We start from the raw sequence: 18,892 nt of genomic DNA on the forward strand, positions 1-18,892 counted from the left end.
GGTGATGCAGAGCAGGTCGAGGTCACGCCTCAAACAGGGGACAGCGGTTCTTTGGCAGTTGGGAGTCTGCAGCACATGGTTGATTTCATGCTGCAGTGCCTGAGAAACGACCGCCGCATCGCCCACATTCTCGTCTCGGCTGATTATTGGGTGTACACCCTCCTAGATCCTCGCTACCGGGACAGCGTACAAAGGCTCATACCAACGTTGAACCGGGAGCGTACAATGCGGGAGTACGAAGAGTCACTGGTGCAGTCCATAATGTTTTCCATTCCACCCGACAGCATTGTTGCTAGTGCTTTACAAAGCAGCTCTGTGCGTCGAGGCAGTGGAGGAAACTCTGCACAAAGAGGTAGCAGAGGCAGTGCCGCAGCACAAGGCAAGACCACTATGGCCCAAATGTGGCAAAGTTTTGTGTGTCCACCACAATTGTCTACACCATCAGCGACGCCTCGAGTCAGCAGGAGGCAACGCTTCCGTCAGATGGTGTCAGACTACATGTCTTGCCCTGTCGCTGTACTCCCAGATGGCTCTTCCCCCTTCAAGTTTTGGGTCTCTAAGCTGGATACATGGCCAGAGCTTAGCCAGTATGCATTGGAGGTGCTGGCTTGCCCTGCTGCCAGTGTATTATCGGAACGTGTCTTTAGTGCCGCAGGTGGTGTACTAACAGACCGTCGCACGCGACTATCTTCCGATAATGTTGACCGGCTGACTTTTCTGAAAATGAACAAGGCCTGGATCTCCAAAGACTTTGCCATTCCTCTTACAGACTAAATTAGTGGTTGGCAACTGTATCCAGGTCTGCTGGTGTGTTCATTTTTCTACCACCTGAACTATAATCCCTGTGCTTCAACACAGCCAGTTGTCGCTCAGATGTGTCGTCTGCACAGAGAAACACACTAGCTCCTGTGTTACTGGGGTTCAGTAATGCCAGCTGATCCCCTGCTGTGTGGACGGCAGAGTCACCAGCTCCATCAACATTCAAACCACTACTGATTTTTAACCGTGCCCAACTTAGGTCTCTGGCTCCACTGTCTCTACTATTTCCCCTGACCTCCAACCCCGCCATCTACATCTCTGAAGTGGCGTCAGCACAATCTACACTTGTTCCTGTGTTCCTGTGGCTCAGTCCCATCAGTTTATCCCCTGATGTGTGTCCGGCAAGGTCTCCTGCTATGTCCACATTCCCATAACCAGTAGTGGGAATGAGGACAGAGCTGGCGAACTTGCCGGACAAACATCAGGGGATCAACTGATGGGACTGAGCACCAGTAACACAGGAACAAGTGTAGATTGTGCTGACGCCACTTCAGAGATGTAGCTGGCGGGGTTGGAGGCCAGGGTAAATAGTAGAGACAGTGGAGCCAGAGGCCTAAGTGGAGCATGGTTAGAATCAGTAGTAGTCCACAACCTCCATAAAAACCGATGCCCATTGGCCTCTGCATGCGGCATGCGTAATCCTGGGCTCCAACAGCGTCAGTTGGTGTTCAGAAGTGTCGTCTCCACAGAGCCAAACACATTCGTTCAAGTGTTAGTGGGGTTCAGCACTGTCAGCTGTTCCCCTGCTGTGGAGATGGCAAGTCTCCTGCTGCATTCACCTGCCAAAATCCAGTAGGCCCCAGCCTGCTCCTCGCCTAATCCTGAGCTCCAACAACGTCAGTTGGTGTTCAGAAGTGTCGTCTCCACAGAGCCAAACACATTCGTTCAAGTGTTAGTGGGGTTCAGCACTGTCAGCTGTTCCCCTGCTGTGGAGATGGCAAGTCTCCTGCTGCATTCACCTGCCAAAATCCAGTAGGCCCCAGCCTGCTCCTCGCCTAATCCTGGGCTCCAACAACGTCAGTTGGTGTTCAGAAGTGTCGTCTCCACAGAGCCAAACACATTCGTTCAAGTGTTAGTGGGGTTCAGCACTGTCAGCTGTTCCCCTGCTGTGGAGATGGCAAGTCTCCTGCTGCATTCACCTGCCAAAATCCAGTAGGCCCCAGCCTGCTCCTCGCCTAATCCTGGGCTCCAACAACGTCAGTTGGTGTTCAGAAGTGTCGTCTCCACAGAGCCAAACACATTCGTTCAAGTGTTAGTGGGGTTCAGCACTGTCAGCTGTTCCCCTGCTGTGGAGATGGCAAGTCTCCTGCTGCATTCACCTGCCAAAATCCAGTAGGCCCCAGCCTGCTCCTCGCCTAATCCTGAGCTCCAACAACATCAGTTGGTGTTCAGAAGTGTCGTCTCCACAGAGCCAAACACATTCGTTCAAGTGTTAGTGGGGTTCAGCACTGTCAGCTGTTCCCCTGCTGTGGAGATGGCAGTCTCTCCTGCTGTCTCCGCATTACAAAGACAGTAGGCCTCTGCCTACACCCTCCTATTTCCTGGGCTTCAACACAGCCAGTTGTAGTTCGGAAGTGCCGTCCACACGGAAAGAGATACTTGCTCCCGTGTCTCAGTGGGGTTCAGTAACGTCAGCTGATCCCCTGCTGTGTGGATGGCAGTCTCTCCTGCTGTCACCTCATTCAAAATACAGTAGGCCTCTGCCTACACCCTCCTATTTCCTGGGCTTCAACACAGCCAGTTGTAGTTCGGAAGTGCCGTCCACACGGAAAGAGACACTTGCTCCCGTGTCTCAGTGGGGTTCAGTAACGTCAGCTGATCCCCTGCTTTGTGGATGGCAGTCTCTCCTGCTGTCACCTCTTTCAAAATACAGTAGGCCTCTGCCTACACCCTCCTATTTCCTGGGCTTCAACACAGCCAGTTGTAGTTCGGAAGTGCCGTCCACACGGAAAGAGATACTTGCTCCCGTGTCTCAGTGGGGTTCAGTAATGTCAGCTGATCCCCTGCTGTGTGGATGGCAGTCTCTCCTGCTGTCACCTCATTCAAAATTCAGTAGGCCTCTGCCTACACCCTCCTATTTCCTGGGCTTCAACACAGCCAGTTGTAGTTCGGAAGTGCCGTCCACACGGAAAGAGACACTTGCTCCCGTGTCTCAGTGGGGTTCAGTAACGTCAGCTGATCCCCTGCTGTGTGGATGGCAGTCTCTCCTGCTGTAAACTCATTCAAAATACAGTAGGCCTCTGCCTACACCCTCCTATTTCCTGGGCTTCAACACAGCCAGTTGTAGTTCGGAAGTGCCGTCCACACGGAAAGAGACACTTGCTCCCGTGTCTCAGTGGGGTTCAGTAACGTCAGCTGATCCCCTGCTGTGTGGATGGCAGTCTCTCCTGCTGTAAACTCATTCAAAATACAGTAGGCCTCTGCCTACACCCTCCTATTTCCTGGGCTTCAACACAGCCAGTTGTAGTTCGGAAGTGCCGTCCACACGGAAAGAGATACTTGCTCCCGTGTCTCAGTGGGGTTCAGTAACGTCAGCTGATCCCCTGCTGTGTGGATGGCAGTCTCTCCTGCTGTCACCTCATTCAAAATACAGTAGGCCTCTGCCTACACCCTCCTATTTCCTGGGCTTCAACACAGCCAGTTGTAGTTCGGAAGTGCCGTCCACACGGAAAGAGACACTTGCTCCCGTGTCTCAGTGGGGTTCAGTAACGTCAGCTGATCCCCTGCTTTGTGGATGGCAGTCTCTCCTGCTGTCACCTCTTTCAAAATACAGTAGGCCTCTGCCTACACCCTCCTATTTCCTGGGCTTCAACACAGCCAGTTGTAGTTCGGAAGTGCCGTCCACACGGAAAGAGATACTTGCTCCCGTGTCTCAGTGGGGTTCAGTAATGTCAGCTGATCCCCTGCTGTGTGGATGGCAGTCTCTCCTGCTGTCACCTCATTCAAAATTCAGTAGGCCTCTGCCTACACCCTCCTATTTCCTGGGCTTCAACACAGCCAGTTGTAGTTCGGAAGTGCCGTCCACACGGAAAGAGACACTTGCTCCCGTGTCTCAGTGGGGTTCAGTAACGTCAGCTGATCCCCTGCTGTGTGGATGGCAGTCTCTCCTGCTGTAAACTCATTCAAAATACAGTAGGCCTCTGCCTACACCCTCCTATTTCCTGGGCTTCAACACAGCCAGTTGTAGTTCGGAAGTGCCGTCCACACGGAAAGAGACACTTGCTCCCGTGTCTCAGTGGGGTTCAGTAACGTCAGCTGATCCCCTGCTGTGTGGATGGCAGTCTCTCCTGCTGTAAACTCATTCAAAATACAGTAGGCCTCTGCCTACACCCTCCTATTTCCTGGGCTTCAACACAGCCAGTTGTAGTTCGGAAGTGCCGTCCACACGGAAAGAGATACTTGCTCCCGTGTCTCAGTGGGGTTCAGTAATGTCAGCTGATCCCCTGCTGTGTGGATGGCAGTCTCTCCTGCTGTCACCTCATTCAAAATTCAGTAGGCCTCTGCCTACACCCTCCTATTTCCTGGGCTTCAACACAGCCAGTTGTAGTTCGGAAGTGCCGTCCACACGGAAAGAGACACTTGCTCCCGTGTCTCAGTGGGGTTCAGTAACGTCAGCTGATCCCCTGCTTTGTGGATGGCAGTCTCTCCTGCTGTCACCTCTTTCAAAATACAGTAGGCCTCTGCCTACACCCTCCTATTTCCTGGGCTTCAACACAGCCAGTTGTAGTTCGGAAGTGCCGTCCACACGGAAAGAGACACTTGCTCCCGTGTCTCAGTGGGGTTCAGTAATGTCAGCTGATCCCCTGCTGTGTGGATGGCAGTCTCTCCTGCTGTAAACTCATTCAAAATACAGTAGGCCTCTGCCTACACCCTCCTATTTCCTGGGCTTCAACACAGCCAGTTGTAGTTCGGAAGTGCCGTCCACACGGAAAGAGATACTTGCTCCCGTGTCTCAGTGGGGTTCAGTAACGTCAGCTGATCCCCTGCTGTGTGGATGGCAGTCTCTCCTGCTGTCACCTCATTCAAAATACAGTAGGCCTCTGCCTACACCCTCCTATTTCCTGGGCTTCAACACAGCCAGTTGTAGTTCGGAAGTGCCGTCCACACGGAAAGAGACACTTGCTCCCGTGTCTCAGTGGGGTTCAGTAACGTCAGCTGATCCCCTGCTTTGTGGATGGCAGTCTCTCCTGCTGTCACCTCTTTCAAAATACAGTAGGCCTCTGCCTACACCCTCCTATTTCCTGGGCTTCAACACAGCCAGTTGTAGTTCGGAAGTGCCGTCCACACGGAAAGAGACACTTGCTCCCGTGTCTCAGTGGGGTTCAGTAACGTCAGCTGATCCCCTGCTGTGTGGATGGCAGTCTCTCCTGCTGTAAACTCATTCAAAATACAGTAGGCCTCTGCCTACACCCTCCTATTTCCTGGGCTTCAACACAGCCAGTTGTAGTTCGGAAGTGCCGTCCACACGGAAAGAGATACTTGCTCCCGTGTCTCAGTGGGGTTCAGTAATGTCAGCTGATCCCCTGCTGTGTGGATGGCAGTCTCTCCTGCTGTCACCTCATTCAAAATTCAGTAGGCCTCTGCCTACACCCTCCTATTTCCTGGGCTTCAACACAGCCAGTTGTAGTTCGGAAGTGCCGTCCACACGGAAAGAGACACTTGCTCCCGTGTCTCAGTGGGGTTCAGTAACGTCAGCTGATCCCCTGCTTTGTGGATGGCAGTCTCTCCTGCTGTCACCTCTTTCAAAATACAGTAGGCCTCTGCCTACACCCTCCTATTTCCTGGGCTTCAACACAGCCAGTTGTAGTTCGGAAGTGCCGTCCACACGGAAAGAGACACTTGCTCCCGTGTCTCAGTGGGGTTCAGTAACGTCAGCTGATCCCCTGCTGTGTGGATGGCAGTCTCTCCTGCTGTAAACTCATTCAAAATACAGTAGGCCTCTGCCTACACCCTCCTATTTCCTGGGCTTCAACACAGCCAGTTGTAGTTCGGAAGTGCCGTCCACACGGAAAGAGATACTTGCTCCCGTGTCTCAGTGGGGTTCAGTAATGTCAGCTGATCCCCTGCTGTGTGGATGGCAGTCTCTCCTGCTGTCACCTCATTCAAAATTCAGTAGGCCTCTGCCTACACCCTCCTATTTCCTGGGCTTCAACACAGCCAGTTGTAGTTCGGAAGTGCCGTCCACATGGAAAGAGACACTTGCTCCCGTGTCTCAGTGGGGTTCAGTAATGTCAGCTGATCCCCTGCTGTGTGGATGGCAAAGTCTCCTGCTGCCTACACAGTCGTACCACTACTGATTTTTAACCGTGCTCCAATTAGGCCTGTGGCTCCACTGTCTCTCGTATTTCCCCTGTCCTCCAACCCCGCCAGTTACAGCTCCGAAGTGGCGTCTGCACAATCCACACTTGTTCCTGTGTTACAGGTGTTCAGTCCGGTCAGTTAATCCCCTGATGTGTGTCCAGCAATGTCGCCTGCTCTGTCCACATTCCCATTATGGGAATGTGGACAGAGCAGGCGACATTGCCGGACACACATCAGGGGATTAACTGACCGGACTGAACACCTGTAACACAGGAACAAGTGTGGATTGTGCAGACGCCACTTCGGAGCTGTAACTGGCGGGGTTGGAGGACAGGGGAAATACGAAAATCAGTGAAGCCACAGGCCTAAGTGGAGCTTGGTTCAAATTAGTAGTCTACAACCGATCTTAAAATTTCTTCAATGCAGCCTCAGCCTGCTCCGTGCTTGTCCCTGGGCTTCAACACAGCCAGTTGTTGCTTGGAAGTGCCGTCTTCACAGAGTAAAACACTAGCTCCTGTGTTTGTGGGGTTCAGTAACGTCAGCTGTTCCCCTGCTGTTTTGATGGCAATCTGTCCTGCTGCCTCCCAATTGACAGCACATCAGGCCTCAGCCTGCTAAGTGCTTGTCCTGGGCTCCAACATCGCCAGTTGCTGCTCATAACTGACTTTGGCACGGGTACTCCCTCCTGCCCAGCTTGGTTCCAGCCCTGCCTGCTGTTTCCGGGAAGTGTCAATGTCAGTTTGCCACCCCAAGTTGCCATGTCGTGTTGCGGTTGGGTTAGCCGAGGCTAGGGTGCCAGCAGTTTAGGTGCTTCCTATGTGGACTGCGGGTTCTGGTAAGAAAGGCTTGTTCCATAGTGCCAGTAGGACAAGCACCCCCTGTAGGACTGTGTGATTCGGTAACTGCGGCCAGCTTGCGGCATGCCAACTTTGCTTTTCAGGGGTAACTTCTGATACCCCTCCGGGTTCCAGCACCGTCAGCTGGTTCTCGTCAGAGCCTTTGGCCTAGGTGCCTCCATCTCGGTATCCGAGTTCCGGCAACGTCTGCTGGTCCTTGGTAGTGCTTTGTAGCACAGGTACCTCCTGCTTAGTAACCGGGTTCCAGCACCGTCAGCTGGTCCTCGGTAGTGCCATTGGCTCTTGTTCCTTCTGCTGCCCCTCCGGGTGCCAGTACCGTCAGCTGGTTCAAGAGGACAAAGAACAGGAAGACAACCACCAAGATGCAGAACAACAAGAGAGAGAAGACAAAGAAGCATAAAAAAAACAAAGCAGAAGAACATTAAGCATAAGACTAATACTCTGAGCAAATGATATTATCTTATTTATAAGCAGAAGAAGACTAAGCAGTGTATGGGGGTGAGTCCGTTCCTCCTCGTGGTGCCCCTGGAAAAGGCCTGCTTCTGCAGGCCAAACTGAACGCGGACAAATCCTGTTGTAAATCTTTTGTGACAGGCAGAACGGAAGGTGTAAACTTCTAACTTTTCTAGATAACAACTACAGGAATGTCTGACACAAACAAGAATATGATGAAGAAGAATAGGAAGAAGATGAAGAAGCTGAATATGTAGAATAATAATTGTTGAATAAGAAGAATATGAAGAATGTAAGAAAAGGAAGAAGAAGAAGAAGAAGAAGAAGAAGAAGAAGAAGAAGAATGTAAAAAAAGGAAGTAGAAGAAGAAGAAGAAGAATGTAAAAAAAGGAATAAGAAGAAGAATGTAAAAAAAGGAAGTAGAAGAAGAAGAAGAATGTAAAAAAAGGAAGTAGAAGAAGAAGAAGAAGAATGTAAAAAAAGGAAGTAGAAGAAGAAGAAGAAGAATGTAAAAAAAGGAAGTAGAAGAAGAAGACATACATGTCTGGCAAAATATAAATGAGGCTAACATAGTCAATATCTTTGTAACTCCTAACATCTTTAAAAAAAAAAGTTTAATTCCTGCTATTCCATTTGATTGGGCTAAACCTCTATGGCTTTAATGTCTCCTCCACCTCCCACAATACATTCTACATTATTCTTAGTTGTTTTTCTTCATGTAGAATTAACCTACAAGGAAAGAAAGGGTTTTTTTTAATTCCGATATTTTGGCCCCATTGACTTGCATTGGTTCCCGGTATCGGAATCGGCGATACCGATACTTTTTTTAAAGATCGGCCGATCCATTCCGATCCGATATTTTCAAGTATCGGCTGGTATCGCTCAACTCTAGTGTTCACTGATCAGGTTAATTGTTTTTAAATTTTGATAGATTGGAGTTTTCAGAAGGCAGTGATAATACATATGTGCTATTTTTTATTTTTCAAATATCTTTAACTTCATTAGGGGAAAAGGGGGTAATTTGACCTTTTTATTTTTCATTGTTTTCATATTTTATAAAAATGTTTTTGTTTTTTTTTACTGTCATTCTTAAAACCCTTAGGGGACTTGAAGATGCAATCGTCTGATCACTTATTCTATATATATAACCCAACCACAGGCAGGGTTTCAAAGGAGCTCCATAGTGATAGTTATCTGGGTCGTGAGCTGACCACCGGCTGTCATGACAATCCATGGATGACCCGCAATCACGCCAATGGGATTAGATAATGAGGTGCGCATACGTTGGCACATCTTAAATGCCATTGTCAGAGATTGACAGAGGCTTTTAACAAATTAACAATCGTGGGCAGAGCACTTCTCCACCTGTGATTGTAAGGGGCATGTCCTGGCTGTAATATACAGCCATCACCTGCCGAGTATGGCAGCAAGCCCATTCCATACACTTGCTTCCGACATGTACCGTAGATTTCGTGAAGGGGTTAAAGGCCACATAAAGGACCCTCATGTATCTGTTGTCCTAGACATTCAAGTCTATAAATTACAGGAAAGACAATTAATTTAAATGAGCACTGGGTAAAAATATATTTCATCTGTGGGGGCACTGTAGGAGATGGAAAACTTAGTGAATTTCTTTGGGAACATCAAAATACAAATCTTTTAACATTTAGTGTCTTATTTGGTTGTAATAAGGTATAAAAACAGAAGTGTGACTCCCCGTTTTATGAGTTATGCATTTTATTTATATAACTTCTCATGCGCAGCTGTTTGAAACAGTCCAGTCCTGCTCTACCCCCATGAACGTTGAACGCCTCTGACACAAGGTGATGTGTTAATATTAGAGGATAGGCAGTCCCAATTGGGGTACACCTTATCATATTGGGATTGCTTTTACGCTTTTTTGATAAACGATAGTGTTTACTAAGTACTCTATGTAATTTTTATATACTATTACTATTAATTTACTTAAACACTTACTGCAGCATATATGCCCTTTTTATTTCAGGTTTTGTCTGTTAACTAGCGAATAACATTGGTAACATCAAAATACACATTTTTTTAACAATTGATGTCTTATTTGGTGGAAATAAATTTTTATAATAGAAAATAAAAAAAAGTTTAGTCTGTGAGCAGAGTCATATTTTGTAAGGGCCACAAAAACAGATTAACTTTTAATTAGTGTATTTTATAAATCTATATGCAACTTGTCTCTTCAGAGATGAAGATGACTTGAAATCTAGTGCCACTTATTAAAGGTATTAATCCTAAAAGTCAGTATCAACCCTATATTGAGCCTTGACTAGAGTTGAGCGATACCGTCCGATACTTCAAAGTATCGTATCGGATGGTATCGGCCGATCTTTAAAAAAAGTATCGGTATCGCCGATTCCGATACCGGAAGTCCCATTCAAGTCTATGGGACTTCCGGTATCGGAATAAGAAAAACCCTTTCCTGCCCTTGTACAGCCTCTCTGGGGTCTGTACGGGCCTTTCGGGGGGCTGTGCCGGCCTGCCAGGGGGTCTGTGCAGGCTCCGGTGGTCTGTGCCGGCCTGCCGGGGGGCTGTGCCGGCCTGCCGGTGGTCTGTGCAGGCTCCGGTGGGCTGTGCCGGCCTGCCGGGGGGCTGTGCCGGCCTGCCGGGGGGCTGTGCAGGCTCCGGGGGGCTGTGCCGGCCTGCCGGTGGTCTGTGCAGGCTCCGGTGGTCTGTGCCGGCCTGCCGGGGGGCTGTGCCGGCCTGCCGGGGGGCTGTGCAGGCTCCGGGGGGCTGTGCCGGCCTGCCGGGGGGCTGTGCCGGCCTGCCGGTGGTCTGTGCAGGCTTCGGGGGTCTGTGCAGGCATCGTCCGATGGGACTACAAGTCCCATCGGGCGATGCCTGCTACCATGACAGTGATTGACAGATTAGCCAATGATGGGACAGTAGTAGTCCCATCATCCGGCTAATGTGTTAAATGTAAAAAAAAAAAAAAATTACATGCTACATACATACAACATACTACATACATGCTACATTCATACTACATACTGTAAATACTACATGCAACATACATACTACATATATACTACATACATACTACATATATACTACATGCATGCTACATACATACTGCATGCTACATACATACTACATGCTACATACATACCACATATATACTACATACATACTACATACATACTACATGCATGCTACATGCTACATACATAACACATATATACTACATGCATGCTACATACATACTACATGCTACATACATACCACATACATACTACATGCATGCTACATACATACTACATGCATGCTACATACATACTACATGCTACATACTACATATATACTACATGCATGCTACATACATACTACATGATACATACTACATATATACTACATGCATGCTACATACATACTACATGCTACATACATACCACATATATACTACATACATACAACATACATACTACATGCATGCTACATGCTACATACATAACACATATATACTACATGCATGCTACATACATACTACATGCTACATACATACCACATACATACTACATGCATGCTACATACATACTACATGCATGCTACATACATACTACATGCTACATACTACATATATACTACATGCATGCTACACACATACTACATGATACATACTACATATATACTACATGCATGCTACATACATACTACATGCTACATACATACTACATATATACTACATGCATGCTACATACATACTACATACATACTACATACATACTACATACATACTACATACATACTACATGCATGCTACATACATACTGCATGCTACATACATACTACATACATACTACATGCTACATACATACCACATATATACTACATACATACTACATACAATACATTCATACAATACATACATAGACATACAGTACATATAACATAGAGTAACATACTTACCAATACTTGTCACATTGTTCCCCGAAGCCATTGTCTTTTCCGGAATAAATATTAACATAACAAACCACAAAAATACTCACCCACGATCCGAAGCAGTCCACGAGTGTGTCCCACGACGATCTTGGGTAGAGAACGGCAGCATCAGCTGATGCTGCCGTTCTCTACGGGCTGCAGGAATCCAATGACGGAAGGTAAGTATCCTTCCGCACTGTATTCCTCCGCCACTTAAAAAAAAAAAAAGTCCCTAGTCTCACTTTATGCCATTGCTGTGTGGGAATATATGTATGTTTATACTAGAGATTTAAATTAGCTGTAAAGTCATGGAGTTAATAAATTACATTCTTATGGTCTGCAACCATGATGATTTGGTAGTCACCACTGGGTAAATTTCATGATACGATTTAAACATAAGTTTTATGATTTAAGAAAACACATTAGAAAAGGTATTCTGCATGGACCAGCTCAAAGAATACAAGTTTCCTTGCTCTAAATAATAAACTTTTAGGCTATTTGCCCATGTTGCAGAAATGTTGCGGAAATATCCAGAGCATTTCCGCAACTCCCGCCGTGGGAAAAACGCATGCGAATTCGCATGCCTGTTCCCTCGGAAAACAAGCATTTTTCATACGATTTTTGCATGCGGAATTCAAGCGCATTCCAAGTGATTTGAAGCATCACTTGGAATGTGATTGACAGGTTGGTCACACTTGTCAAACATAGTGTATGACCAACATTTTACTATTGAGGCTGCATATGCTGCATCAATAGTAAAAAATAGGATGTTAAAAATAATAAAAAAAAATAAAAAAAAGGTTATTCTCACAGCCCGATCTCCTCCACGGCGCTCCCGGCATTTTCCGGTCCCAGTAATGCTTAATGAGAAGGACCGGAGATGACGTCACGCTCGCGCGAGGTGAGAGGCAGGAAAGAGTCCCGGGGCCATCGGAAGGTGAGTATATGACTATTTTTTATTTTTATTCTATTTTTTACAGGATTATGGTACCCAGGGCCTGGAGGACAGTCTCCTCTCCTCTAGACCCTGGGTACCATTCGCACATTGAGCGCTCATTTTACGCATGGTGGGCATAGCCACATGCGTAAAATGAGCATTTCAATGCAATCCTATGGGTGCGGAATCGCCGCGATTCCACACAAAGAATGAGCATGCTGTGGATTTTACTGTGATGCATTTCCGCAGCAGTAAAATCCGCAGCATTAGCACAGCATTGCGGAATCCCATAGGATTGCATGGGATGTGGGTTTTTTTGCATTTTCGCGGCTATTCCGTGTGCACACAGCCTTACAGGGCAGAGAAATTAGTGCTTGGAGGAAGTATGCGGGGAGGAAGAGTCCACTGGGCAGCTCCCTGTCACTTGGCTAAGCTTAAAGAGAACCTGATAGCTACTATATGCTACATTATCCATGGGATGCATGTATAAGGAAAAATCTGTAGCGTTTCACAGAAAAACATACTCTAAGAGCTACTCGAACCAAGCCACATGGGAGACTTGTCAAATAGGTGGATCCCCGTCTGGCGGCTTCTCCTTTCACTTTGCCCTGAGTGACAGGTCACTCCTTATACAAAACACGGAGAGATCTTTCACTAAAGGTGAGCAGGTGATGAGAAGCCACTGGGGAATCATCTGTCTGACTTGTACAGCTTAGTCTCAGGCTGCTTTGAAAATATGATTTTCTGTGAAACGTGGCAGAATTTCAGAGTTAAACTTGTATGTCTGGAAACATACAGCCAGTGCCTGATCCATGCTCGTGAATCAGGCTGCCTGTATTAGCTGTCAAGTTCACTTTAATTCACCCTTTTACCCTGATGTTCCTAAACAGTGGAAACCCCCCAAAGTGAAACCATTTTGGAAAGTAAACCCCCTAAGGAACTTATCTAGAAGTGTGGTGAGCACTTTCAATCCCCAAGTGCTTCACAGAAGTTTATAACGTAGAGCTGTAAAAATAAAAAGCAATATTTTTTCACAAAAATTATCTTTTTGCCCCAAATTTTTATTTTCCCAAGGGTATCAGGAGAAATTGGACCCCAAAAGTTGTTGTGCAATTTGTCATGAGTATGCTGATACCCCATATGTGGGGGGTAAACCACTGTTTGGTGCACGGCAGAGCTTGGAAGGGAAGGAGGGCCGTTGTACTTTTTCAGCGCAAAATTGGCTGGAATTAAGATTTTACTCCATGTAGCATTTGGAGAGCCCCTGATGTGTCTAAATAGTGGAAAACCCCCACAAGGGACACCATTTTGGAAACTAGACCCCCTAAAGAACTTATCTAGATATGTGGTGAGCGCTTTGAACCCCAAAGTGTTTCACAGAAGTTTATAACGTAGAGCCGTAAAAATAAAAAGCAATATTTTTTTTACAAAAATGATTTTTTTTTTGCCACCATTTTTTTATTTTTGCAAGGGTAACAGGAGAAATTGGACGCTAAAAGTTGTTGTGCAATTTGTCCTGAGTACACCGATACCCCATATGTGGGGGCAAATTACTGTTTGAGCACACAGCAGAGCTCGTAAGGGAATTGAGATCGGATGCCATGTTGCATTTGGAGAGCCCCTGATGTGCCTAAACAGTGGAAACCCCCCAATTCTAACACAAACCCTAACCCCAAAACATCCCTAAGCCTAATCCCAACCCTAACCATAACCCTAACCACATGACATTTTTTGATCACTTTCTATTTACGATTTTTGGGAGACAGAATGAGCAAAAACCAGCACTTCATGAATTTCTTTTGGGGGGCATTTATACCATTTCATGTGCGGTAAAATTAATAAGACAGTTTTATTCTTTGGGTCAGCACAATTACAGCGATATCTCATTTATATCGATTTTTTATGTTTTACACTTTTATATAATAAAACTATTTTATAGAAAAAATACTTGTTTTTGCATAACTTTATTCTGACAGCTATAACTTTTTAATTTTTTCGCTGATGATGCTGTATGGTGGCTCAATCTTTTGTGAACAAGATGACATCTTTTTGATCCCATGTTATTCCATTCAGCAGTATGATGATAAAGCATTGTTTTTTGCCTTGGTATTTTTATAGTGTTCATTAAAGAGGTTAACTAGTGTGACAATTTTATAAGTCGGGTCATTACGGACGCGGCGACGCCAAATATGTGTACTTTTATTGTTTATATTTTTTCCATTCAAATATTTATTTAGTAATAGAATAAATATTGATTTTGTATTATTATTTTACATTTCTTAAAAAAATATTTTTACAATTATTTATTTATTTTTTTAATTTGTTCTAACTTTTACACTTTGTCCCACTATGGGACCATCATTTTTTGCAGGCTGATCACTTCTATAGCATGCAGATGAAGCAGCATCTGCATGGTATAGAAGCTGTCAGCACTGCACTTACTGCACACTGACCTAAGAGACTTTCTGATCCTGCACTGCTCATGACAGGAAGTTTCTCAGCTCTGGTAACCCGGATGTCATCATGACGACATCGGGTTACCATGGCAGCGATCAGGACCCCTGGTCATGCCGCGGTGTCTCAGATCCGAAGGCAGAGGGGATGTCAGCCCTCTGCCTTGTCCCGGAATTTTGGGGGTTAAAGTGCCGGGCACGGCCTGTGACTGCTCCTGGCACTTAGTGTCAGGTGTCAGCTGTTAGAATCAGCTGACACCCAGCCGCAATCGGCCACACACTACCCGTGGGCGTGGCCAATCGCTATGATGTACTATACCGTCCATGGTCAAATTGTACTGGGTCACATGGATGGTATAGTATGTCAGATGGCAGAAAGGGGTTAACAGGTCTTACCCTTTTAGCACACATGACAAGTCAATCTAGCCAAGTTGGAAGGTGAGAAAGCTGGTACAGGTTGTTCTATTTCTTCCACTTCATTTTTTTAACTCTGTTTTCTCAAAGTAAATCATAGTTCTTTATAACAAGGGAGTCTGTCAACATCTCTGTTTGATAAGCTGACTTTAAGAAAATACTGAATAATGTACGCCCAGACACTGTGAGTGACAGGTCTCTCTCTCTCTCTGTCGCACCATGAGCTCCCAATCAAACTGCTTGTGTGTGCTTATAGCTGATGCTCACTGGGTACTGAGTACTGATTGTAGCCACTTCAAACACACCTCTATGACTGAAAGCTGGTGGCTCAAGGGAGAAATAAAGTTAATTTTCCACCAGCAGCCGCACTGCAGTAATGCATCTGGTCAGCATTTTAACTGCTACTATCCTTCAGAGTAACCCAATATCTGCAGGTTAATAGAGAATGGGGACATGACAGGTTCCTGTTAACATGAACTCAGCTTCTATGCTTACTCTGGTGGTGGCGGCAGGCACCTACAAATGTATCATACATTGCTGTAGCTTTATTATGTTAGCTGATTAAGAGCTCTGTATTAGAATAAAAATCAGATGTCTATATCTTTAAAAATATGAAATTACATTCAAAAAAACTATTGGACCCTAAATTTTTTTTTTGGACCCTACATTTTTTTTTTTTTGAAAGCTCTATAAAAATTCTCTGAAATATATTAGTTTCATAGAACCATTTTTCACAATTGTCTGCTAATCCCTTGGTATACCAAAACATTTGCATTACTTACAGTGGGGGCTCTCCCTTGCTCCTGCTTTCAGAAGAGTTCTTGCAATAGGCACATTATTTGTCATGATAGCAATATCCAATGGTGTTAGTCCTTCACTGTTGGGTGTATTAAGGTCCAATTCTTCTGCTGTGTACTGATACAGGAGAATCTGGACAGCCTCCAGGTCCTGTTGCTCGACGGCCTCGAACAAGGCTTCATTGCACTGGAAGTTCTAATGTGAAAGAAAACAACTGTCAACTATGTTCAATAAGTTCTGGAATTGTGCTTCTTTATCAGCTGTAATAAAAGCTAGTTAAACACTTCATTCCTAGAAACAACATCAGTTTTGAAGAGGATCAATTTGATTCCACATTGTGCCACACTTTCTAAAATTTTGTAAAATTTGCACAGAACAGGTCACTCCACCATTTCTCGTCATTGTCCCCAAATGTGAAGCCATAAAATTGCATTTATTTGTTTCTGCATCAGAAAAGAAACCACTAATGACTTCTTTTACAATTCCCATGCAAAAAGTCAATCAGTCTTATGCAGAAATTGAATCGTAACCATACACACTTCCCTTTTATTCCTGTTCTTCACCTACTCATGTTAATTTAGAAAAACCTTAAAAAATTATCCACCAGTAGATTTCATGGAATTTAAACTAATGCCGCAATACATCCCTTTTCCATACTCAAAAAGGATTAGGTAAGCCTGATGCTAGCAATTAAATTATTTTTATTTTTTAGGCCTTCATCACATGTCCTGATGATTCCTATACATAAGAAAACAGTACTGGTGAGATCAGTGGTCTGTGTGTACTTATGTGACATCCATGTGCAGTCTGTTTGTTGTCCGTGAGTCTTTATTTATTGTCCATGTGTTACATCCATGTGATTCAGCGATGCTGTAATAATTCTGTATATAGCACAATCGATCAGATGATCGCAGATTCAACTCCCCTAAGGGGACTAACAAGAACAGTGAAAAATTTAAAAAGAATGTTTGGAAAAAAATAAAATAAAATAAAAGTTCATCTCACCCACCTTTTCCCTCATTAAAAATAAAGATATAGAAAAATACTCGTGTTAAAGCTGCATTCAGAAAAAATTCTGTCAAACTACAAAAATAATTAAACACTGTAAACGGAAAAAAAACAAGAACTTCAAAATTATGTTTTTTGGTTGCTGCAATTCCTCAAAAAATGCTGTAAGAAGTGAACAAAATATTGTATCTATTCCAAAATGTTATCAATGAAAATGTCTCCCTGTCTTGCAAAAAAATGATTGAAAGAAAAATAAAAATGCTATGGGTGTCGGAAAATGGTGGCGTAACCCCCCAAATTTTTTTCTTTTTAAACTTCTATTATTTTTTTCACCACTAAAAAAATATTTAAAAAAACTTGACATGTTTGTCATCGCTGTAATCACGCTAATGAGCAGAATCATATCGCAAGATCATTTCAACCACAAAATGTACACCATAAAAACAATTTCCAAAAAAACAAAGTCAGAATTGCGGGGTTTTTTCACAATTTCTTCCAGCTTTGACTTTTTACATGCTTTCCAAGACACTATGTGGTAAAATGAATGGTACAATTACAACTCACCCTGCAAAAACAAGCATTCATTGTGTAAAAATGACTTGGTACCTTGCAATGTAGCACATCCCCACCGTATGTATGCATCCGCCGTCGGTAAGGGGCTTAAACATAGCTAACAAAGTTACAGAACGCCAATATATCTAAGAATCTCTAACGTCTCAACCATCACAACATCTTTCCCGCACAATGTGCCGTGTGAACTAATTAATGAAAGAGAAGTAATAGAATATACTATCAAACATGTTATTCATATCTAACTGTACAATCTTACAATTTTATCTCAATAATGATTATCATCTAAAATAAATATTAATAGAATTTAGAATAAAAAATTTATGCAACTCAGGTCCCCAGCCTCAGTTAATAGAATATCTTAACCACCAAATTATTCAGTTGAATTCAGCCCCAAGCTGTGAATAATTTCTCAGGTTTCATCCGGGGTCTTGTTCTCTTTGCACATTACTGAACCTGACCCCACATTCTTAGAGACAGAAATGAAAAGATGGAGACAGCAGGTAAAACAGATCACTTCTCATTGGTACTCTAATACATGCAGGAAATTGCTGTTTCAGCCCTCACAGCAAGGTATTTAGTATCCTGCTAATTATTTCATACCGTAGCTAATCAGTATCTTGTGATGTAGAGGTCAGTTGACTTTACCTTTAATTCATATTGACACATTAGACTGTAAAAATATTTTTTTTACATAAAACTGAATGGAAATCCAATAGATCGTGGTTGGTTAAGTCAGTGACATCCTTCTCCACAACACATACAATGGCATCTATTAACTGAATTGGAGTGAGGGTAATGATATCCCATTGTGCGTGGAGCATATTAGATGCTTCATGGATATGGTGCTTCTTCTTTATATGTTCTGGCTTACTATGGTGCATTTGGACATATTAATGATGAACAGTCAACAAGTAAAAATTGGACCGGTTTTTACTGTTATTTTATTTCTTTTGTTTTTTGAATCCACCGTACAGTCCCGGAGATACAGTATGGGTCTTTTTATGTTCTACTTTTTATGGTCTTCACCAATGGGCATGGCTTACAGGATTCTCTTGGGCATGTCTGTAGGCTGCCCTACATAATATGAACCATAACCCATTGGTAAAGAACATAAACGTAGCACTAACTAAAAAAGGGCCTTATCTCTTGAAACGTATGAAAAAAAAACTAAAAAACAAACAAAATACTCAAGAGAGTAGAAAGAATAAAATAAGAGCAAAAATTATTTGATTCTGACCTAGTGATAGTCCTTCTTTAACTATATCTCACCATATATAAAATAATTCACTGTGACAAATTACTGAATGTACTTATAATGGGTGCAGGATACA

At 44.2% G+C, this 18,892-nt stretch overlaps 1 protein-coding gene across 1 annotated transcript in view; it reads right to left on the reverse strand.

Annotated features, from left to right (window-relative positions):
• Positions 1-18,892, reverse strand: part of ANKFN1 (ankyrin repeat and fibronectin type III domain containing 1) — a 1,014,930-nt gene that overhangs the window by 791,657 nt on the left and 204,381 nt on the right. Inside the window, exon 3 of the mRNA XM_073588104.1 lies at positions 15,965-16,175. Within this exon, the coding sequence (XP_073444205.1) occupies positions 15,965-16,175 (211 nt within the window). The remainder of the gene's footprint in view (positions 1-15,964; positions 16,176-18,892) is intronic.

The sequence above is a fragment of the Dendrobates tinctorius genome, unplaced genomic scaffold (genome assembly GCF_039654945.1).
Source record: "Dendrobates tinctorius isolate UK_male_01 unplaced genomic scaffold, ASM3965494v1 ptg000103l, whole genome shotgun sequence".
Taxonomy (NCBI): Eukaryota; Metazoa; Chordata; class Amphibia; order Anura; family Dendrobatidae; genus Dendrobates; species Dendrobates tinctorius.